Source organism: Nilaparvata lugens, chromosome 5 (assembly GCF_014356525.2).
Source record: "Nilaparvata lugens isolate BPH chromosome 5, ASM1435652v1, whole genome shotgun sequence".
Lineage (NCBI taxonomy): Eukaryota > Metazoa > Arthropoda > Insecta > Hemiptera > Delphacidae > Nilaparvata > Nilaparvata lugens.
In genome coordinates, this window is record NC_052508.1 from 11,569,831 (window position 1) to 11,595,382 (window position 25,552).

The 25,552-nt window shown below is 36.6% G+C and overlaps 1 protein-coding gene across 1 annotated transcript; it reads right to left on the reverse strand.

Moving 5' to 3' along the window:
- Positions 1-455: 455 nt before the first annotated feature.
- On the reverse strand, positions 456-1,133 carry LOC120351565. The gene has a single exon (XM_039429375.1). It carries the CDS (start codon positions 1,131-1,133, stop codon positions 456-458), a length of 678 nt encoding a protein of 225 aa, XP_039285309.1.
- Between the last annotated feature and the right edge of the window lie 24,419 nt (positions 1,134-25,552).

A 25,552-nucleotide genomic window follows, 5' to 3' on the forward strand; every position in this document is an offset into this window, starting at 1 on the left:
GAGACCACAGCGTGCGCATGAATAGCTTGAACAGCATTATGAGAGGAGTGAGCCACCCAAGGGGGTCGTAGACTCGAGCGATGAATGATAGAACGGTTCTTTTAGTGATTTGCCCATTAAAAGGAGAAATGAAATAGCGAAAGTTGTCCGCGAGCGGGCTGTAGACAATTCCAAGAACTTTTGCAGTAGCGTTGTCATCAAACATACAATCTTGATTTTCCAAAAATTCTGCAGGCAAGTTAGCGATCAATTCAGGAGTATTAGAGTTCCATTTCCGAAGTTCAAAGGAGCCAAGCGACAATAACTCAATCAGTTCAGAAATAAGCGTTTGTGCTTCAGAAAAATTGTTACTTCCTCCCAGCAGGTCATCAACATAAGTTTGACTTGTTAAAACTTACTTGCCAGAGGGAATGCTTCTCCTTCATCCTTGACAAGTTGTTGCAATGTGCGTTGCGCTAAATAGCACTGGAAGTAAGCCCATAGGTTACGGTTTTAAGTTCAAATTCTTTTGCAGGTTCATGATAATTAGGTTTCCAAAAAACATGTTGGTGACGGCAGTCTTCAGGCCTTAACAAAATCTGGCGATACATCTGCTTGCAATCAGAAAGGACAATGTACTTGTAAGTGCGGAATTTGGTCAATACTTGAATAATATTGGACTGCAGTTTTGGCCCTGGTAACAAATTCTCATTTAGTGAATGCCCATTGGTATCCTTGCTGGAAGCATTAAACACCACCCTGATTTTCTGAGTGGGGTCCTTATTTTTAAAAACTGCATGGTGTGGAATCACATAGTCAGAAGCGGATTTGGCAAGTTCCAAATGGCCAAGCTCATGATATTCTGTCATGAAGTTGTCGTATTTCTTCTTTAGTTCCGAAGAATTTTCCAAGCGTTTTAATAATCCAAGGTGACTTCGATAAGCTTGCTTGCGGTTTGAAACAAGAACAGGCGCGCTAGGCTTGAAGGGGAGTGCGACTACATATCTGCCTTCATCATTGCGGTAGGTAGTGGACTCATAGAGCTGTTCACAGAGTTCATCTTCAGGTGATAAGAGTTTCGCATTTATTTGGACATCTTCAGTCTCCCAAAACTTGTTCATGACCTCAGCAAGCGGTTCTTCGCGGGCAAACATGGTGCAGATAAGTTGCATCTGATGAAGCGGAGCAGGCGAGTCCTCATATTTAGCTTTCCACTCAGAACATAGCCAAATATAGTGGCGAAGGCAGCGGGATTTCCTGGTATAATAGCATTGGCGGAAGAAACAAATACATTAGGATAAATGTCAGCTCCAATCAAGAGGTCTATCCTATTGGGTTGGTCAAAACCAGGGTCAGCGAGATCCAAATGTGAAAGTGAGGTTTTGAGCTCACTGCTGATTGGAAAAGCGGGTAGGTCACCAGCTATTTGCTCTAAGACAAGGGCTTCAGTTTGGAGAAAGGTGTTAAACTGCGGTCGAGATAGCAGTGTCAAATGAGTGGTACCTTTTACAGCGGTCGCTTGTTCAGAGATACCATTAATCTGAATGCGTGCGGGCATGATGGTGATACCAAGTTGCTGGGCAGCTCGGGTAGTGATAATCGATCTCATGGAGCCACAATCCAATACAGCACGTAGTATTGTGATCGGTTGTATTGATCAACAACGGCAACGATAGCGGTGCCCAGTAAAGCAGAAGCGTGTACAGCTTTCACTTGTGCACAGCCACTGAAGGTGTCCGGCATGCCGGTGGATGAACTGCGGGTTGGGGTTGAGATATTGGTCACAGGCGCTGTGCCAAAAGGTGACGAAGAAGACCGTGAGGGACTGGCCGTGTTTTGCGGGATTCTCGAATCGGTACAACATGAATTACTTACATATTGTGATGAGTGTATGTCATCGGTAAACCGCTGTGTTGACATTGGTTCAAATCCTGGTGGCGGGGAGCGACAGCTAGCACCTCCAGAGGTGGAAGCTGGTTGGTAACTAGATATGGTAGGCCTATTATGAGAGCCAGAAGGGTAGCGATCTGGTCGGCGTTCAGCAATTAAAAAGGATTGTGAACTCTCATTTTTTTGCATAGCAGGGTATGGTGATGGATTGATTTACATGCACGACAAGAGGACAGTGAATTGCATTTGGCTTTGAGGTGGGACCCGAGGCATCCGAAGCATCTGCGGTTTTGCTTGACAATATCCATTCGTTTGTTGATAGGTTCCTTCCTAAAGCGCTCACATTTGTACAATGGATGAGGAATGTTGCATAGTACACACAGATTGCTGCCACTTTTGTTTTCAGTAAATTGCGGTTTTACTACTTGTGAATGATCTTCAGTCTTCACTTTTGCGGTTGGTATAGCGGTGTAACTAGCACTAGATAACTGTTCGCTCACCTCATTGATGGCGGTTACCTCCAGCGATTTTTCTTGGTTGGAAATGAATTTCATCAGGTGGTCAAAAGCAGGTAAGTCGTCAGGGCCCAAAGAATTCTCAAATTTGGCTCTTACAGCGTTAGGCAATTTCTGAAGGCAAATCATTGTTATTAAGAAATCAGCATGGTTCAATTTCAAATTAAATAGTGATTGCTTAGCTGAGCCTAATTCAATGGCAAAATGTCTAAGTACTTCAACAAGACTGCCCTTCGGCTGAAAGTTTGTGATTTTGCTGTATAAGGCATAAGCTCGATAGCGTTTGTTGTCATATCGGTTATGCAAACTTTCGAAGGCAAGCTTGTATGCATTTTCAGTGTCAGCAAAGTTTTGAACTAAGCACAAGGCGTCTCCACGTAAATAGGATACAAGTAGATAGTATTTTTCATCATTTGAAAAGTCTTTGCAATTATGTACAGCCGCTTCAAATACGTTTTTAAAGGAAGCCCATTGCTCCATGTCTCCAGAGAATACTGGGATGGACAATTGCGGCTTGATAAAATTTGACGCTTTAGATTCAGTAGGAGTGCAGGTATTTACTTCTTCTTTTAATTTAATTTGATCAAAAGTGTCTTGAAATTCCTTTTGAACGTTATCGAATTCGGTCAAAGTAGCTAAAGGCATTTCATCACGTTGTAGGTTGTTAAAATCATCAGCTAATTTTTCAAATTTTTTGTTTAAGTCCAAATAATAATCGCATAATTTTATCGGTATTTCAAATTCATATTTGTTGGCTAAAGCGCAAAGCGACAGCTGAGTGCGTTTTAGCTTGTTGAGCAAGAGTACCTCGGCCATTTCAGCGAAATAACATTCAAAAACAGTTCAAAAAATAATTTTGTAAACAAAATTTTGAGGCTAGGTCGATGTTTCAGTAAAATCGATAGTCGATAGTCGATATCTCGATGATTGATGACGGTTAATGATCGATATTTCGATAGTCGATGCTTGCACGCTACTGATTCGATTCATCTAACCTCAACCTTGAGAAATTCGAAGAATGCGAAAATAATTGAAGATTCATCCATAGGTCGATCGTAATAATTTCATGCGGCTCGGTTGGACCAGAATCGTGTTAGAGCCAATGTAATGGGCTTCAAATCACGTTACTTAGTAGCTCAAAATAAAGTCGTTACCTTTAAGAAGCTTCTCGTACAAGGATGGCGGGTTCGCAGTGGACTGTAACAGCGGTTTTCTCGTTCGGGTAGGCGGTAGCACGTTATTGTAATAAGAAATCACTTGCACTGGCTGGGGGGAAAACATGGGCCCATGTCGCAGCGAAGAGGTCGTACATTTATAAGTTCTTTCAAAGAGAGGAAAAATTGGTAGCGTTAGTGCACGTTTTAGAACAAGCCATCTTGACAAAGCGGAAACGGGCGAAAAAAGTAGTGGGGAGTGGAACAAGCCGAGAGAGAGAGAGCAGTGCCATCTACAATGGGCTTGGCGATATCATTGCGGCTGATGGCAGTGGCATGTTAGATGGCCATGGGTGAGAGCGGTTGATTCAAAACACACAGCCAACTTACCGACAGATATAAGAGGGAAACTGCCGAAGTTATATTGGCGGTAACAGTCAATTACCTATATTGGTCTACGACAATAAAATCTATTTATTTATTATTATTTATTATTATTATTTATTATTTTTAGGTATTTTTTGGCTGCTTCAGTTTTTGTAACTGAATCTTTGAGAATACGAGCAAATTTCACACATACAATATTTGTTTACATTGGGCAGCAGGTAGAAAACGACTAATCTCTCATACTAACTGAAGACAACTTGCCTCTTCCGTGCAACTTGAGGCATGGTCCGTACAATAATATCACAATACCTGAAATGTATCTATAGTCTATGAATAAATAAATAAATTAATTTGCAGTCCAAACAAGACGAGTGTTAATTGATTGTCAAGGCTTTTGAAGTAAAGAGTGGTAATTGATTGTCAAGGCTTTTGTTTAAGAAGTATTTGACGTTTACCCAACTTTGGTAACGAATTTATTAGCCTAGTTATAATCCTCCCTATTTGCATAACATCATTGAAATTAATCATTCAGCTTATTTATCTTTTCACGCCCTCACACTAAACTAAGCGGAAGGCCTACAGTATTTTGACATCTTTACCACTTCCAATTACTGAATTAATTAAACCTCATCTGCATTATAATGTCATTCAAATTAGAAAGTTGAGTATTATTGGATTGAACACCCGTCTAAAACATTGATTAAACCGTAATTGTTTCTCCTAAATTAATGTGTCATAAAATTGGACGCTATTGAAAGAGTAAATTAATCTGTACTTTCCCAATAGCAATACTTGTCAATTTAGCATCACAATTTAATGAAGAATTATCATTGTTGTTCATTAACGAATTTCGGTAATGAATTGAATGAAATATTGTTGGGATACTGGTAGTGATGCGATGGTGGAATTTGAAAATAGGATTACAAGGGGCACTAATATCGTTCAACCCTTCACCACCACAACTGACGTTTAATTCAGCATGTAATAACGTTTGTCTATGGAGTCAATTTGGAATAGAATAATCAATCTACTTCCGTTTTATTAGTAAGCTTAAATACGGACAAATTTGACGGATGTTCCAGTGGAGCTGTAATAGGTATAGGTATACTGTTTTAAACAGTATAATACCAACATTAATAATTCATATCAAGTCTAGACTCTTGTTTAAACAGAATAAAGGACACTACCAATGTAATTTTAATGGGCGATATAAATCCTAATATTTTAGATAACAATAATTTAACAAATGAGAACTTGAGTACTCTGCATATCAATGGATTTAAATCCTACATCAATAAGCCGACAAGGATGATGAATGGAAATGGTACCTGCATAGACCACATATTTTTTAAGGAGGGGGCAAACAATAGAGACCTGCAACATGACGTTATTATTAAAACTAATATAACAGATCACTACAGTATTTCACTACACTTGAGTGAAGCCTTGAAAAATAACGCGGTAGCAGGGGAATTATGGACCAAAACTGTAACTGATTTCGACGGATTAATAGCTGACTTACAGGTTGAAAGCTGGGCTGATGTTTACAACACCAACAATATCGATGCAATGGTTAGCAATTCCATAGAAAAATTAACACAGCTTACAAATAAAAGAACAAAAACAATCAGACTAAGTAAAAAAAATAAACCAGTAAAAAAATGGATCACACCCAGTCTAGTCAATTCAATTCGAGAAAGAGACAAATTACACAGGAAACTCTCTCGGCAGCCAAACAATATTGAATTGCAAACCCGCTACAAGAACTACTGAAATACTTTGAATAATTTTATAAAAAAAGCGAAAATAGATTATTTTAATGAGAAGTTTGACGAAAATAGGAATAATGCCAAGAAAACTGGGGATACATTCACGAGCTGCTTGAAATGAAGAAAAACACAAAAGAAATAAGCCTAGATGCAGATATACTTAACAATTACTTTGCTAATGTAGGTGTATCATTTGCCAAAAAAATATCAGGAAATGTTAACGATATCCCAGTTCCTTTATCACTATCAAATTCATGTCGACACAGTATCTTTCTGAACCCACAAACACAAACGAAATAATTACAATTATAAATCAATGGAAACAAATCTACACCAGGACCAGATAACTTCACAGGACCTTTCATAAAAAAAATCTCTCTCTACATAACTGGACCCTTAGAACATATATTTAACAAAGTTTAAATGAAGGATATTTCCCAAAAAAATTCAGAGAAGCCAGAATCATCCCAATACCTAAATCCGGAGATTTGAATAAACCAGAAAATTATAGACCTATAAGCCTAATAAGCAACCTTCAAAATATTGGAAAAATAATAAAAAACAGAATTATGTGTTTTTTGGAAAAAGAGAATATAATAAATGGAAAGCAATTTGGGTTTCAAAAAAATAAGTCTACTAAAGATGCAGTCATCCACCTGAACAAATAATTTTTGACAATTTTAATAACAATAGAAAAAACTCTTGCAGTATTCATGGATCTATCAAAGGCTTTTGATACCATACCTCACAATATATTATTAAACAAATTAGACAGATCTGGAATTAGAGGCTTAGCAAATGATTTATTTTCTTCGTACCTAACTGAACGGAAACAATTCCTAAATCTCCATGGTCAAACTGATATTAAATATACATCAGGGTTCGGCTTGCCCCAAGGTTCTGTGTTATCACCAATTCTTTTTCTGTTGTATGTGAATGATCTACTCGAACTAAACCTCCAAGATTGCACCACCCTGTCTTTTGCAGATGACACTGTAATGATCTTCAGTGGCAAAAGCTGGGAAGAAACATTCAATATGGCAAATAGAAACTTAATAATAGTAAAAAAATGGCTGCAAGATCATATCTTGACTTTAAATGCTGACAAAACTAAGTATATCACCTTTTCACCCAATAACTGGACAACCAGCAACAGATTTAAATCTTACAATAGGAACAACAAATAATCGCAATGAAAACACTACAGATAATGCAGAAGTACATAAAAAATTAGAAAGGGTGCACACAATTAAATATCTTGGTATATTCTTGGATCAACATATAAAATGGAACAAACACATAGACTATTTGTGCTCAAAGTTGAAATACCTCATTTACATTTTTTACAAAATAAATAAAATCAAAAACAAAGACATTATACAAAAAATTTACTTTGCGTATGCTCATTCATTATTTCAATAGATTAATGAAGTATGGGGAGCTGCATATGATACACATTTAAAAAATATTTATCCTACAAAAAACATATTATAAGAGCTGCATTAGGAAAGCCACGACTCTATCCTAGTAGGAAATTTTTCTTGAATTTAAGGTCCCGACAATAAGACAGAATTATATGAAAAACATAATACTCTATATCAATAAGAATAAATCGAATTTTGCTACACATATTTCACCCCATAATACACGTCCTAACAATAGATTTAACACAGAACTCATCAAGCTAACCATATGCAGGCACCAGTTTACATATTATTGTAACTACATTATAAATAAGATTCCAAACGATTTTATAGATAAAAATATCTCACGTAATTTACTTAAAAGTATAGAATATTGGATTGAGCAGAATATATTCTTCAAAATAGTTGTATGAAGTATAGTATTTTACCCAACAAGCATTGCTACTAGAAACTGTGAACGATGGTATTTCAGTTTCAGGTTCTTGAACCAGGTATGTATTGTCCCACGTATCTTGCAGGAGATTAGTTTTATTGTATTTATTTTCTCTTTTTGAGAGATTAACTGTCATGATGGCCTCAATACGGTACGTCACAATAATGAATTGGATATCACTTTATCATATAATATGTACTATTCTTAAGTTTTGTTTTTCCAAGCTTTCGCGATTTTGTAAATTACTGTAATATTTTCTTTAACATTATGAAATTTGAATTGTATATAAAGTACTTGAAGCAGAATAAGTGAACTGCAACTCACTGCCAACACACAAGGTTTCTTATGTTGGCAGTGCCAAATATTACATTGATAATATTGTGGTACTCAAGTTAAAATCAATGTCTATTTGTATTGTATACTCTGTGATTAATATTGTACAAATATGTATTTGTAATTTTGGCAATAAATTCAATTCAAACCAACGTTAGTAGACAGTCTGTCTACTAACTTTGGTTTTAAACAGTATACAACAACAGTTAATGTAGTTGTGACATTTCAAAATTGAGTAGTGAGGTCCATGTTATAATGACAGATGATGATCTAAATATTTTCTTCACGAAAAGAATATAGAATGAGTCATATGTATCATGTATGGGAACCCTCCAATAAAATGGAGACTAATGTCATAGCCACCTCTAATAGAAGCCCCGGCCTACAATATTGCAACGTCGCAGTGTAGGCCTAGATCTAATACATGTTGGTGGAAAAGATCAGCTGGTATTTTTTAAAATCTTTTTCACCAATCATGTATCAGATTCTAGGCCTACACTGCGACGTTGCAATATCGTAGGCCGGGGCCTTGTATTAGAGGTGGCTATGCTAATGTAGATATCCTATTATACTGTTCTGTGAACAGTAGACCTCACGCAGTATTCTCATCCACAAGTACCTGATTGAAACTATAGACCTTATGGAAATACAGCAATAGACTGACTTCACACATCTGTGTAATCACTTGTCAGCTGATTTATGATGAATAATTCTATAGTCTGATTTTTACTCTAATATTTGCGTATGTAGGAGGCTCCTTTTTTCTTTTATATTATCCTTGAAATGCAAAATTTCCAAAAAAATCTTGTATATACGTCGACGCGCAATTAAAGAAGGAACATACCTGTCAAATTTTATGAAAATCAACTACCGCGTTTCGCCGTAAATGCGCAACATATAAACATTAAGAGAAATGCCAAACCGTCGACTTGAATCTTAGACCTCACTTCGCTCGGTCAATTAAGAAAGCAATTTCTGTATATTTATATCTGGTTATTTATGTTCAATGGATCTCGAAAACGGTTGTAACGATTTTCACGAAGTTTGGAACATAGTAGGTTTATGATATGAAAATAACACTAGGTCTTATCCTTGGGAAAACTCGCTGAACGACATTAAAAGGATAATATTCATCCTTGACTGAAACAGCTGAGACTTTCGTCTTCTGTGGATCGTAAAAAGTAAGCGACTGATTCTGTGGAAAATCAAAATATCGCATCCCCGAAATTCATAAGCTGACGTATAGCCAGCTGTAAAATATGAACACGATTATTTTAGAGAATTTTGTTCTGTTTATCAATAAATAAAAATAACGAGCGAAGCTAGGTGCCCCGATATTAATACTGTAACTTTCAGGATATTTCATTAAATTATGAGAGAATATAATAAATATATATTTTCTTCATGAATAGAATACAGAGTGAGGATATAGAATACATATAAATCTATGGGAACCCTTCAATAAGTTTGAGAATGTTGTAAATATTATCAATGTAACTTTCAGGATACGTTATTGGTCAAATACTCCTCCTTTTGACGTACAACTGAATTTCAACCCCTCATAAGGGGGTGACTTAGGGGTTGTAACTAGAATATTATTTGAAATGTATAAACATCCATTGTGTGGTAAATCATTTTAAATGCCTTTTCAAACAAGAAAGATTGCATCAACCAAAATGTTCTATAATACTTCTATCCATGAAATGGCGGTTGATTGGAGTTTTAGTTTTTAAGGAAATGAGGGGTTGTAAATCAAATATTTTGAATGTAAACACCCATTGTGTGGTGAATAATTTTAAAGGCATTTTTCACCATAAAAATGTTCTCCAAATGATGCCTGATTGAACTTTTTTAATCATTTCTTTAAAAACTAAAGTTTCAATCAGCCGCCATTTTGGATAAACGTATCATAGAAAATTTTTATTGATGCCATCTTTTTGGTTTTGGAAAGGCCTTGAAAATGATGTCCCATACAATGGGTGTTTAAATTTAAAATATTTGAGCTACAACCCCTCATTTCCTTAAAAACTAAAACTTCAATCAGCCGCCATATTAGATACAACTATCATAGAACATTTTTATTGATGCCATCTTTCTTGTTTTGAAAAGGCATTTGAAATGATGTACCACACAATCAATGGGTGTTATCATTTGATATATTCGAACTACAACCCTTAAGGTACCCTCTTATGAGGGGTCGAAATTCAGTTGTACGTCAAAAGGTAGAGTATTTGACCAATAACGTATCCTGAAAGTAACATTGATATATCTACAACAGTCTTCAACTTATTGAAGGGTTCCCATACATATGACTCGCTCTGTATTGTATTCTTTCTATTCGTGAAGTAAATATAGACTATATTTATAATATTCTCTCATAATTTAATAAAAGATCTTCATAATTTGAGATGAAATTTTTTGGTACGGTAGTTCATTATGTTTCTCCTAAAATATGTTTGTTATTTATTAATAGTCAACAAACGATTTGGCAACAGCGCAGCGGTAGAAAAGGATAGAGCTATCTGTTTTCCAGAGTATCAGACAAGGATAGCAAACCAATGCTAATTGGGTGCTGACTTTATAACTTGAATCTCACTATAGAGATACTCACTTCGTACAGTCAGCATTAATTTTAATGGTGAGCAATCTTGATGTTTGTGAGGAAATTCTGACAGTTTCACGTGATTCTGACAATAGCAAGACAAGTGGTAATTGATGATCCGTTTACCATGTAACCATTACATGGTAAATGACATTAACCACGATATGGTAAAGCCAGATTAGTGAATTATTATGGAGATGAGTAGGGGTCCATATCCACTCGACCACTCTCAGTCATTCTCTCTCACACTCTCACCAACACTCTCTCTCCTAAACTCATCTCTCCCCCTTTCTTTGTCTCTCTCATCCTCTTATTCTCTCTCTCTCTGTCTCTCTCCTCCTCACTTTGTCACTCTCCTTTCTCTCACTTTATCTGTCTCTCACACTCTCTCCTTTTCTCTCATTGATATGTCCAATTTATGTAAATGCTTATACAATATTATCTTGTATCATGTGGGAGGTATAGTTACCTCCTCACTTTGTCTCTCTCCTTTCTCACTCTCTCTTTCTTTCTCTCTATCGCTCTCTCACTCTCTTCCGTTCCATCATTTTCTCACTCTCTCATTCTCTTTCTATCGAAATGGTCTTTGGATTTTGAACTGACATTTCTACCGTTTTCACTTTTCTCTTTTTTCTTATTGTATTCTTTTCACTGAATTAAATTTTGTTTTTTTTTCTTTCATTAGCTATTTGAAAGATTTTATTATTCTATAAAATTAGTCGTCGTCGTCGTCTTCCTACAAGGATTAGGCAATTTGCCTGTTCCGACTTCAAACTCACCATCACATCTCACTAACATAAAATTAGTTTGTTTTTTTAATATTTTAATCCTTGTTGTACAGTGTTTTAGTTTTACTTAGAATTGTATTGGAGGGTCAAGTGTAAGAGAGGGCCGGCTGCGCCCTAACTTCGCCCTCTAAGGTTTTTAATAAAGGCAGCTAATCAATCAATCAATCAATCTCACACTCTCTTACACCCAATCTCATTCTCATTCTTTCTTTCTGCTCTCTATCTCAATCACTCTCTCTCAACAACACACTCTTTCTCTCTCTAACTCATCTCGCCTCCTTTCACTGTCTCTCTCCTCCTCTCTCTGTTTCTCTCCTTTCCCTCTGTCTCTCTCTCTCACACTCGCTCTCTTTCTCACTATCTCTCTCTCCTGTTCTCCCTCTTTCTCTCTCTCCCACTTACACTCTCTCATACACACAATCTCACTTTTTGTCTATCCTCTCACTCACTCACTCTCTCTTTCTTACTCATATCTCCCCCTTTCTCTGTCACTCTCCTCCACTCACTTCCTCTCTGCTTTCTCACTCTCTCTGTATCTCTATCACTCTCTCTCTTTCTCTCTCTCACACTCACACTCTCTCTTACACTCAATCACACTCTCACTCACACCCTCTCTCTCTCTATGACTCATCTCTCCCCCTTTTACACACACTCTCTCTCTCTCTCTCTCTCACACACACTTTCACTCAATCCCACTAGAACTCTCTCTTACTTCCTGTCACTCTCACACTCTCTCTCTTACTAAAATTGAATTAATTGCGGATACTGGCGGCTCAGCGATAGTGTCACTTTGTAACGGCCTCCGGTTGATGATGACATAAACTGCAACCCATAAACTCGCTCAATCTCTCTGTTGCCACGCACTCTATTATAATTATCACACGTATGGCTGGCAGTCGTTAGTATGCACTAATAGGCAGAGATAGTCAAAATACCGACAACTATGATCTTCAACTAGTAGTTCTGTGAACAGTAGACCTCACGCAGTATTCTCATCCACAAGTACCTGATTGAAACTATAAACCTTATGGAAATACAGCAATAGACTGGCTTCTCTACACATCTGTGTAATCACTTGTCAGCTGATTTATGATGAATAATTCTATGGTCTGATTTTTGACCGAGCGGAGTGAGGTCTAAGATTCAAGTCGACGGTTTGGCATTTCTCTTAATATTCAAATGTTTGAATGTTTAAATGTTTATATGTTGCGCATTTACGGCGAAAAGCGGTAATAGATTTTCATGAAATTTGACAGGTATGTTCCTTTTTAAATTACGCGTCGACGTATATACAAGGGTTTGGAAATTTTAAATTTCAAGGATAATATAAAAGGAAAAAGAAGCCTCTTTCATACACCAATATTGGAGTAAAAATCAGACTATAGAATTATTCATCATAAATCAGCAGTCTAGTGGACTATAATACTACCCGTTCAAAAACATCGAACATCTTGAAAATGTATCTTCCAATCAACGTTAGTAGACAGTTGACTATAATACTACCCGTTCAAAAACATCAAACATCTTGAAAATGAATGTTTCCATCAACGTTGTAGACAGTTGCAGCCAGACCTGCGCTCACAGACAGACAGACAGCCAGACAGCGCTCACACTCACATTCTAGGACGACACGTGACGGTACCGTACGATAGGACAGAAAGTTCTATGTTTATTCAGGATTTTTTCTAGACATTTTAAATTGATAAATTATTTATCAATTTTTGAGAAAACATAACAACAGGTCAATGTAACTTACTGAGCGCGAGGTCTACTGTTCACAGAACTACTGGTAATTATTATTAAACGAAAATCCCAATCAAATGCTGTAAATCACCCTTAAGACTTCCAATTATTATTAGAAGTTTATGGGTTACAGTTTTTGTCATCATTAATAATTCTTCATTAATTAGGAACAAATGCAACTTCTAATTTATTTCCATCTGTAGACAAGTGGAATTCTTGAAAGTAAAATGTAACCTCGGAAATCTTTTCGTGCAATGATTCTGGAGATTGGAAAACAATATTTACAATCAGGGCAATGATATATTATATGGGGATTTCAAATAACTGTTACATACTCATTTTAAACGATACTTCTGTTCCATCTTGTGTGAACCTCACTTACTTTCTACTTTTTCGTGTTGGAGCAATAAGTTTTAGGGCCGGTTTACGAGCTCGGGATTTAGCTAAGTTCTAGACTTTAAACAGCTGGAGTCTGAAAATTGTCTTTCTGAAACGGGGCATAGTCGCGTTTAAATTAAATTTCGAAAAACTAGAAAGTTGAACACAAAAGAAACGATTGTAGAGTTTCAGCTATTTTTAATTATTTAGGAATGTTTCGTTTCGCGAAAGAAAAACGTTTAATAATTATAGAAATGGAGATTATCATAAAAACTAAGACTACGTCCCGTTTCGGAAGGCCATTTTCCTACCTCCAGCAATGCTTATTTGATCTGGATCTCAGTGTTCCTGTATAAATATCTACAGATATGAAGAAAATATGAAAGGTGGAAAAGGACAGTACTGATGAAACAGAAGAATAAGAAAAATAGGAAGAAGAAGAAGAAGAAGAAGAAGAAGAAGAAGGAAAATCTACTTCATATTTCAGTATTAATAGCATGGGAATAATATTGAGGATAACCTTACTGGCTGGAGGCTGACTGGATGGAGGCCGCTGGCGACCAACCCGGTGACAACGGTCTATGAGATTCGGGTTGAAGTCCTGAATGCCAAGTCGATCCTTGAACAGTGAGGTCTCCACCTCCAGAACATCTTCATTCGCCGACTCGGTCACCCCAAAAATACGTAGGTTGTTTCGGCGCTGGTATTGGGCTAGACCATCGATGCGAGTTTCCAACTTACTTCTTATCCTTTTTATCGTTGGAAGCCTTCATTGCAGCTAATTCATTTTCAACTGCAAGCAGCCTAGCTTCTAATTTTTGTTCGACTTTAGCAGAGACAATGGCCCATATGAATAAAACCAGAGCAAATGCTCATGAGCAAGAGCATGGAGCATAAGGTTTTGCTCATGAGCAAAAGGTAGAAGCAAAAGCATTTGCTCATTTTTATATGAATAAGCTTTACCTTATACTCTTACCTTATGCTCCTGAACTCTGGAGCAAAAGCTCACGTATTTTAAAGATGTTTTATCAGCTGATTCGCTTTTGTAGCCTTAGTTTGTTTTTATAGCTCACGGAAGCGCTAAATATGCAAGTAGGGTGCACCGCTTGTGTTTGCGTCGTCTGCTCTGTTTTCTATTTATGAAAAGAGTTTTAGGTTAGTTGAGTTTAGAATTTTGAAATAATAGCGTGAAAAAATGTCATCTCTATAATAATCCTCAGTATATTCTTATAATATCAATAGCCTTCTTATAATCGTCTACACTCTCATCTTCTTAAATGCCTATTTCCTATTTTGTGATGGCTATCTTTATAACAGGTAGTCAGGTACAGCTATATTTTGTATTTATTCGTGTAGGGATAATGGTGATATATATCATGGTTGAATCTAAAAAGAGTTTTATAGTTCTCAACTATTGGTTGTGATCGTATCTGGTATAGTTTCCTCTTCCGCATACGAATTAGTTGAGCCATTTACTATGAGCAAAAGGTGATAAGCTGCTCTAGACTAGACTCACCTTTTTTGAAGCATTTGCTTCAAAAGTTGAGCGAATGCTCTAGTTTACTCATACAATTTTGAGCATAAGCTTTCACTTTTGAGCAAATGTTCAAACTATTTTTTTGATGAGCATGAGCAAAAGGTTTTGCTCACGTTTATTCATCAGAAGCAAATGCTCCATATTTTAGAAGTATAAGCAAATGCTCAACTTTATTCAAATGGCCCAATGTCAGTGGAGAGAAGAAGAGGAAGAAGAAGAAGTGATGATGAAGAAGAAAAAGAAGAAGATGATGATGATGATGATGAAGAAGAGGAAGAAGAAGAAGAAGGAAAATCTACTTCATATCTTCATATTTCAGTATTAATAGCATGGGAATAATATTGAGGATAACCTTACTGGCTGGAGGCTGACTGGATGGAGGCCGCTGGCGACCAACCCGGTGACAACGGTCTATGAGATTCGGGTTGAAGTCCTGAATGCCAAGTCGATCCTTGAACAGTGAGGTCTCCACCTCCAGAACATCTTCATTCGCCGACTCGGTCACCCCAAAAATACGTAGGTTGTTTCGGCGCTGGTATTGGGCTAGACCATCGATGCGAGTTTCCAACTTACTTCTTATCCTTTTTATCGTTGGAAGCCTTCATTGCAGCTAATTCATTTTCAACTGCAAGCAGCCTAGCTTCTAATTTTTGTTCGACTTTAGCAGAGACAATGGCCCATATGAATAAAACCAGAGCAAATGCTCATGAGCAAGAGCATGGAGCATAAGGGTTTTGCTCATGAGCAAAAGGTAGAAGCAAAAGCATTTGATCATTTTTATATGAATAAGCTTTACCTTATACTCTCACCTTATGCTCCTGAGCTCTGGAGCAAAAGCTCACGTATTTTAAAGATTTTTCATCAGCTGATTCGCTTTTGTAGCCTTAGTTTGTTTTTATAGCTCACGGAAGCGCTAAGTAGGGTGCACCGCTTGTGTTTGCGTCATCTGCTCTGTTTTCCATTTATGAATAGAGTTTTAGGTTAGTTGAGTTTAGAATTTTGAAATAATAGCGTGAAAAAAAGTCATCTCTATAATAATCTTCAGCATATTCTTATAATATCAATAGCCTTCTTATAATCGTCTACACTCTCATCTTCTTAAATGCCTATTTCCTATTTTGTGATGGCTATCTTTTGTATTTATTGTTTTGTAGGGATAATGGTGATATATATCATGGTTTGAATCTAAAAAGAGTTTTATAGTTCTCAACTATTGGTTGTGATCGTATCTGGTATAGTTTCCTCTTCCTCATACGAATTAGTTGAGACATTTTACTATGAGCAAAAGGTGATAAGCTGCTCTAGACTAGACTCACATTTTTTGAAGCATTTGCTTCAAAAGTTGAGCGAATGCTCTAGTTTACTGATACAACTCTGAGCATAAGCTTTTACTTTTGAGCAAATGCTCAAACTATTTTTTTTGATGAGCATGAGCAAAAGGTTTTGCTCACGTTTATTCATAGAAAATGAAGCAAATGCTCCATATTTTAGAAGTATAAGCAAATGCTCAACTTTATTCATATGGCCCAATGTCAGTGGAGAGAAGAAGAGGAAGAAGAAGAAGTGATGATGAAGAAGAAAAAGAAGAAGATGAAGATGATGATGATGATGATGAAGAAGAGGAAGAAGAAGAAGAAGAAGAAAGGAGAAAAAATGCAGTTTGACTTTTCAAAGGAATACTGTATTCCTGTAGCACACGAAGAAACCCTCGAAAAATGACCCAAAGTTAAATATCACAATATTCATGAGTGATTTATTAAACAACAAGAGTCGAGTCAGATTTCGACTTTTGACTCAAGCTGCAAAGCAAATTAATGACAAATTCGCTCATGACTTGAGAAGCTGAGTCAATAAAGAAGACAGGTGGAAGAAAAGACAGGACAAAGAGAACGATTTCGATTACTTTAAGAAAAGTCGCAGAATGAAACAAGTCAAAATGGAAGGAAAAGTAAAATTAGAAAAAATAATGCTGAGTAGAAGGAAGCATAGCATGCATAGCAAGTTGCAAGGAGACAACATCTGTCATGATGAATTCGCTGAAAGTCCCAACACAAGTTGCTCTATCTGCCTTGTCCTGTTCTGTTCTCTGTCCTGCTTTAATTAGAATTCTGTCAGGCTGACTGTACACGGGGCAGGCACATTCAGGGCAGAAGCAGCTTCTGGCATCGCAGTGCACAATCTCAACTATGAATGCTGTTTTCATAAACTAGTCACTGGCAGAGAATAGTTTCAGAAAATAGTTGGGAGAATGCTTCCCTGTGCATTTTTTGTCACCAGTGCTACAGTTCATTTCTTTCTATATCAACATGGAACGTTTTGAAAGTTTTCCTTGTATGTAGCTCATTCACAGTATTTTATTGTTCAAATTGTGAATTGTTTAATTAATTGCCTGATAGGCCTATTGCTCTGTTGCAAAGTAATAGGTGTTTCATCTCTGTTCTCTTCTTCGTCTTCTTCTTCTTCTTCTTTTTTCCTATCTTCTTCCTCTTTTTCACCTCCTGTCTTCTTGCTTTCCTGTATCTTTCTTCTTGTCCTGTCTACTTCTTTTTATCATGTATTCTCATTCCCCTCCACACTACACTAGGATAGCTCCTCCTCCTCCTGTCTTCTTCTTCTTCTTCTTCTTCTTCTTCTTCTTCTTCTTCTTCTTCTTCTTCTTCTTCTTCTTCTCTTCTTCTTCTTCTTCTTCTTCTTCTTCTTCGTCTTCTTCTTCTTCTTCTTCTTCTTGTTCTTCTTCTTCTTCTTCTGTCTTCTTCTTCTTCTTCTTCTTCTTCTTCTTCTTCTCTCTCTTCTTCTTCTTCTTCTTCTTCTTCTTTTTTTCTTCTTCTTCTCCTTCTTCTTATCATTCTTCACCTTCTCCTCCAATCTTCATTTCTATTGTTTAACGGATCTCATGGCTTTATTTGGAATACACGGGCGTGTTCAGTGTCGGCCAATGACAGTAGAGTTCAACTTTCATTGGTCGACAGCTAATGACCAATGATAGGGCTTCACTCACACTACATATTCTTCTGCTCAAAGTTTGAGGTCTCAGTTTATTAGATATTGTTAATGGTGAACAACTAGTATCACAAATTATTTCGATAAGAAAGTGGTACAAGAGAGTATCGTTTTCATTATTAATCTATATAAATAAAAATCTGGTGTAGCGCACACACACAACTTTCCTTGCCGTTATGAAAATTTATCACCTGACGCTAGTGTTCTCGCGCATCTCAAATCTACTATTCAAAGATTATGAGACAGCTGGTGATAGGACAATAACGCTGGAGACACACGAGGTCTGATTGAATGATTTAATAGAACCAACAGTTATCAACAGTTGCCAAGAGTTTGCAATTAAATAATCACATTTTCTCGAATTTCAAGCTTATTTTCAATTTTGAGGGAAAATGTTCCTGGACATTAATTGCAGAGATTTTCATGCTTAATCTTTTCGACTTAATTTTTACTTTCCTTGCCCCATTACCATAGGTAAGGAATGTATTGCTTCCAAAAAAATTAAGGTACCCCAATTCCTAAATTTCTAGTGTGTGTGTGTGTGTGTGTGTGTGTGTGTGTGTGTGTGGTGTGTGTGTGTGTGTGTGTGTGTGGTGTGTGTGTGTTGTGTGTGTGTGTGTGTGTGTGTGGTGTGTGTGGTGTGTGGTGTGTGTGTGTGTGTGTGTGTGTGTGTGTGTGTGTGTGTGTGTGTGTGGTGTGTGTGTTGTGTGTGTGTGTGTGGTGTGTGTGTGTGTGTGTGTGTATGTGCGTCTGTGTACACGATAACTTAAGGTCCTTTCACTATAAGGATCCGACACGAACAATTTCGATCAAATGCAATTCAAGATGGCGGCTTAAATGGAGAAAATGTTGACAAAAACAGGGTTTTTTGCGATTTTCTCGAAAACGGCTCCAACGATTTTGATCAAATTCATACCTAGAAAAGTCATTGATGAGCTCTATCGACTGCCACAAGTCCCATATCTGTAAAAATTTCAGGAGCACCGCCCCATCTATGCAAAGTTTGATTTTAGATTCCCAATTATCAGTCTTCAGATACAATTGAAACTAAAAAAATCAAGTGGAAAAGATTCAGCATGAAAATCTCTACAATTAGTGTTCAGTAACATTTTCACCTTAAAATAAACTCATACACACACACACCACACACACACAACACACACACACACACACACACACACACACACACACATACAGACCAATACCCAAAAACCCCTTTTTCGGATTCAGGGGACCTTGAAACGTATAGAAATTTAGAAATTTGGGTACCTTAATTTTTTTCGGAAAGCAATACTTTCCTTACCTATGGTAATAGGGCAAGGAAAGTAAAAATAGAGCCTCAAATTTTGACATTCAATAACTTTTTTATGTGTGAACCGAATTTGATGATTTTTTTTAGTTGTGTTCGTTATGTTTAGGACCAGGTTTATGGCTTATCAAATTTATAATCCGACCTCAGCAGGACTCTTCCCTACGGTCCTTCAAAGTTTACATGTAATCCTTATGGAAGAAGATTTGTTGCTTGCCACACACAGAAATAAAAATCAGCTGTTATAATCATTGCGTCATACAACAGCCGACGGTAGATATTAGACAAGAGTGTGTGCTGCTCCATAACCGCCCATGTATTTTATTCTAAACGCCCCGACTAAAAACAAAATGACTGTTCTGTGTGTAACCATCCAGAAGTGCGGCTTCAGCTTAAAGACTTACATGCTCTAGAGACATTGCTTTGTTTCGAATGTTTGTGCTGTTTCCGGTGTTCAGAATTAATTGATTTTTAGTAAATTATTTATTTTGCAGTTGGAAAATTATCTATATAAATATAATGCCGTATCGCGCCTCCTCAGGTGTGCATCCAGCTGAAGTTCGTCATGAGATGCATTAAACTATTTGACGGTACGAAGTTCGCCGGGCCAGCTAGTATAATATATTGTGAAGCTGATTAATAGAACCATATAAAACTTGTAGTACCCTTTCTATTTAAATCATTTTGAAATTTTTATACAATTCAGCGACTAGTTTCGACTACTTTGGCCAAAGTTTCGACTACTTGGCCAAAGTTTCGACTACTTTTGCCAAAGTTTCGACTACTTTGGCCAAAGTTTCGACTACTTTGTCGTAAGTAGGTTGAAACTAGTCGCTCAATGGCATTAACGTTTTAAAATGTTAAATAAAAAGGGTACTACAAGTTTTATATTGTTTTTATTAATTTGAATGAAGTAGCCCATATAAGTGAAGTGATTTTATTGTAAAGTTGTTATCTATTTCAAACTGATTCGGTTCATAGCAAGGTCTGATATTTTGTATGATTATTCTCTTCATTATTCATGTTAAAAATTCACTTTTGTGTAAAAAAATTTGTTCTCAACTTGAATTTTTTTCATAATTGACTCCCTTCTTCTGAAGGTACCAGGACGAAGAAAAAAGGAAATGAAAGGATTAATATTGATTAGAAAAAAATGATATAAAAGCAAAAATCGATGAAATAGATTCCAAGAAAATTTCTTGGAGAACGGAAAGATAAGGTTTCCGTGAGGTGAAGAACGGTTGCAGTAATCCGGAATCCCTCCAATGAACAGCAGCATTCAACTTGATGCATTGTTTTTTGTAGAGTGACAGACAAACTGTGTTGGTTCAACAGAAGCGTTTTTCCAGCTGATTGAGCGATGGAATTGATGAAAACCTCGCAGCCACAGTGACATGCCAATAAATCACGTTGTAATGATCAGGAAAAACTCAAAGGAAAAAGGTGGAAGAAAAGCGTAACAAGGAGGAAAAGAAATTAGTTGATCAGTGGAAGATGGGAGAGAAAAAAGCGAGGTGGGAGGAAATAAAACGTATTGGGAAAAACGCTGAGGACAAATAAAGAGAGAAGCAGACGGGACTTCTGCTGTGTTGTAGCAATACGTTGAAAAATAAGTTTAAGATTAAGTTGAATGTTGTGTTAATAATACAAGATTATGAGAATTAAAAATACAGAAATTAAGAAGCTTGTATGAAAAACTTTTCGAATGTAAAAAGAATAAAAACAGAACAGAAGTCATAATCTTACAGTTGTGTTGTGAGTGATGTTGTGGTACTTTTCCATAATGAAAACACAAATTTTAATTGTCTACCACTTTTATTAAAACACAAATTGGAATTGTCAACCACTTTTATCAAAGTTGTTGACAATTTCAATTTGTGTTTCATTCAGAAGTCATAATAATCAGAGAAAACATAAAGGAAGCGAGTAATGTGTTAAGAAAATAACTAGAACCCCCTGAATTGAAGAGCTCGCTCATGAACTGATGTATTGGTCTCCGAGATCCACAACCTGTAATCATACAGAGCTGGTGAGAATAAAGCTGCGTTTACACCAAAGTTAAACTTAATCCTTATAGATTCTATTGGATTGAACATGACTTAGCATACACATGATGAATATAATTATGAGTGTTTGTCAAGTTTCGTTCAATCTTATAGAATCTATAGGCTAGTCTAAGGATTAAGTTATTAACATTTTGTTCATAACTTTGGTGTAAACGCAGCTTTATTATGAAAACAGCTGTAGTATGATATTACAGTTGTAGTAGGTTTCATGGGAATCCTATTCCAATTGAAAAAAAAGTTTCTGTCGCTTCAAAACTTCTGTTCGACATTTTGGAACCGTCATAAATGGATCCAACTTCATTTGGAATCCAACTTCATTTTCTCAAATGGGAAGGTGATAAATGATTTCGATACAGAATTTCAAAGGAAAATTAATGGCAAAACCCACACATCGATATCTCAAACCGTTTCACCGTTGATCTCAAAATTTGAAGGTTCTAATATTTTATACAAAAACGAAAGGAATGAGTACGGTACCTATACATTGGTTACTAAGTGTTAAGCTTCGTTTACACCGGAGTTAATAACACGAGTTATTAACTTGACTGAATCGTCAAAAATTTCTCTTGACAAAAGTTAATAACTCATGTTTCTAACAGAAAATTACTTGTTATTGACCGAGCTAAGTGAGGTCTAAGATTCAAGTCGACGGTTTGGCATTTCTCTTAATGTTTGAATGTTCATATGTTTATTATATTTTTATGTTCATTTATTGAAGTTTTTCGGTTTATCTTTTGATAGTTTGACACCTTGTGAGACCGGACTCCCAAATGTTGCGCATTTACGGCGAAACGCGGTAATAGATTTTCATGAAATTTGTCAGGTATGTTCCTTTTTAAATTGCGCGTCGACGTATATACAAGGTTTTTGGAAATTTTGCATTTCAAGAATAATATAAAAAGAAAAAGGAGCATCCTTCATACGCCAATATTACCGTAAAAATCAGACTATAGAATTATTCATCATAAATCAGCTGTCTAGTGGACTATAATACTACCAGTTCAAAAACATCGAAAACATCTTGAAAATTTATCTTTCCAACAACGTTAGTAGACAGTTGCAGCCAGACCTGATAACAGCACTCACACTCACATTCCGGGACGACACGTCACGGTACGATAGGACAGAAAGCTCTATTTATTTAGGATTTTTTCTAGACATTTTAAATTGATAAATTATTTATTAATTTTTGAGAAAACATAACAACAGGCCAATGTAACTTACTGAGCGCGAGGTCTTCTGTTCACAGAACTACTAGTTAACAAGATCTTGTTATCAATATACTCTAATTGACTTCCATATGATTTCATTTAACGAGACTATCCATATGATATAACAGCCGGAATAAAAAGCAAAAAATCTGGTGTGGCGCACTCACACAAATTTCCTTGCTGTTATGAAAATTGATCACGTGACGCTAGTGTTCCTGTGCATCTCAAGTCTACTATTCAAAGATTTGAGCCAGCTCAGGGCAATAACTCTGGAGACACACGAGATCTGCTATCTCTTCATAGTGAATCATTTAATAGAATCAAGAGTTGCCAACAGTTTGCAATTGGATAATCAAATTTTCTCGAATTTCGAGCTTATTTTCAATTTTAGGTGAAAATGTTACTAAACATTAATTGTAGAGATTCTCATGCTCAATCTTTTCCGCTCGAAGTTTTTGTTTGGATTGTATCTGAAGCCTGATAATTGAGAATCTAAAATCAAACTTTGCATAGATGGGGCGGAGCTCCTGAAATTTTTACAGATATGAGACTTGTGGCAGTTGATAGAGTTTATCGATTACTATTTTAGGTATAGCTTTGATCAAAATCGTTGGGGCCGTTTTCGAGAAAATCGAAATTCCAGCCGCCATCTTGAATCGCATTTGATCGAAATTGTTCGTGTCGGATCCTTATAGGGGAAGGACCTTAAGTTCCAAATTTCAAGTCATTCCATTAATTGGGATATGAGATATCGTATACACAGACGCACATACACTCATACACACACACACACACACACATACAGACCAATACCCAGAAACCCCTTTTTTGGACTCAGGGGACCTTGAAACGTATAGAAATTGGGGTACCTTAATTTTTTCGGAAAGCAATACTTTCCTTACCTATGGTAATAGGGCAAGGAAAGTTTATTAACATTTCGTTAATAACTTTGGTGTAAACGCAGCATAACGCTCGTTCAATAAGACAAATGAAGAGGAAATACATGAAGGGAAAGAGGTTTGAGGAGAAGAATGTGTGTAGGAAAGAAGGAACGATAGAAGATAAGAAAAGTCATTAATTTCTCCACTCGTATTGAAGCTAATAGTGTGATCAACTTTATAAACTGTCAGCACTATTATTATAATAGCATTACTTCCCGTTTTAACGAGCAATGACAATAAGAAGTGAGCCCACCAGGTTCCTTCATGACCACCATGTTTTCTAAGATAGGTATTTGTTCTTTCAACTGAAGAATTAATTCTCATTCCCTACTTTGTTCATTCAACTGAATAATGTGATCCTTTTTTCCTATTGACTGGTTAGCAATCAATTGGTGTTCCTATCCTTGTCTATCATTCGACAAAGTAGATAGTGCTATCTTTTCCAGCTCCGCGACGTTGCCAGATCGTTTCTCTAAAAACTTGAGCTGGATTGCCACATATCAGTATAAGTGTAAGGGTCCATTGAGGTGGACATATGATTCCAATGATTTCTAATGAGACTATTTCCACCCAGCCCGGCCGAGAGAGTGGATTCCTTCTTCATCTTCTTCTTCTTCTTCTTCTTCTTCTTCTTCTTCTTCTTCTTCTTCTTCTTTTTCGTCTCCTTCTTGTCCTTCCCATCCACTTATTCTTTATTCTTCTCTCTTTCCTCCTTTTTTTCCATATAAGTGTATTAACTCAATCAATCTATCATCCTTCTCCTCCTCCCACTCCTCTTCTTCCTCCTTCTCCTATTCCACTTCCTCCTTCTTTTCTTCTTCATCTTCTTTTTTTTCTTCTCCTCCTCCTTCTTCTCCTTCTCCATCCACTTTTTCATCTCTCTCTCATTCTTTTTTTCATATAAGTGTATATTTATGCCCAATTAATCTTTCATCCTCCTCCTCCTCCTCCTCTCTTTCTTTTTCATCTCTCCTCTCTCTTTGCACCCTTTCTCTTCTCCCTTCTCCTCTCTTCTAAATCAAACTCCAAACCCCACCCCCCCATTCCAAGTGCGGGATTATATTATAGGCTCCCGCGATTGCAATGCTCCAATGCAGGAAATGGAAAACCAAAATTGTTCCGATTTCAAAATAACATTATTCTATACGTTGTCAACTATTGAATTCTTCAAAATCCAGTGCACCGTTTATCGTTCAATCACAGCTAAAACTAGAATGTGATTTGTTTGTGTTTATCGTTTTCAATTATTCTGAAAGCACTCATATTTATCTATTTTGGCAATATTCTGCTTTAGCTCCGTTTATACTCTTCTCTACTGTTAAAAGTGATATATAGTAGGCCTACACTTTATTCTTTTATAGTACAGATTATTATTGTGATAATAGTACAGAATGATTTTTTAATCCTGTCATCCCATTTTCAAGTGTTTAGTAATTCATTTTTCGCCACACTGCACAGAAAGCAGCTGTTTTCCAGTCCCTACGTAGATCTGAAAGACCTTGTTTGCAGACGAATCTCGTCTGACGTCAGAAAAGGGTTTCTTTTCCGGTCTAGGCCAGAAAGTGGTCTCTTTCCAGCCGGTCATGGAAGTCCGTAGTTGATAAGTCATCCGCTAGATCGGGCGAGTGTCCACTTTCTTCATCAACTGAAGTCGCCATGATTTCAGTTCAAGTTTCAAATCAAAGTAATCCAGCATTCGCTTCGCAACCAGTTTTATTCAATTATTTATTGTTGATTAGCACATTCCAAATTTTCAAAAATGCTTGAAGATGACGACGCCCGTGATATTCCAAGTGAAATTTTTAAAGAATCTGAAATCCTGACTGCAAATCTTCTACCACTAAAATCAAGAGATAGGTATACAATAACAAGTATTCTTTATTTATTTTGTCAGCAATACCTGTAGTGTGGCGAAAAATATCGTTCGCACCACGGGCAAATATGTTTTTCCGGCTCTCAATCTTTTCTAGTCCTCGGCCTACGGCCTCGGACTTGAAAACCGATTTCGTGCCAGAAAAATCTCATTTTCTACTCTAGGTGCGAAATATACTATTTAATAGAGAAAAATTTTATTTGGCCCATTTCCTGTAATT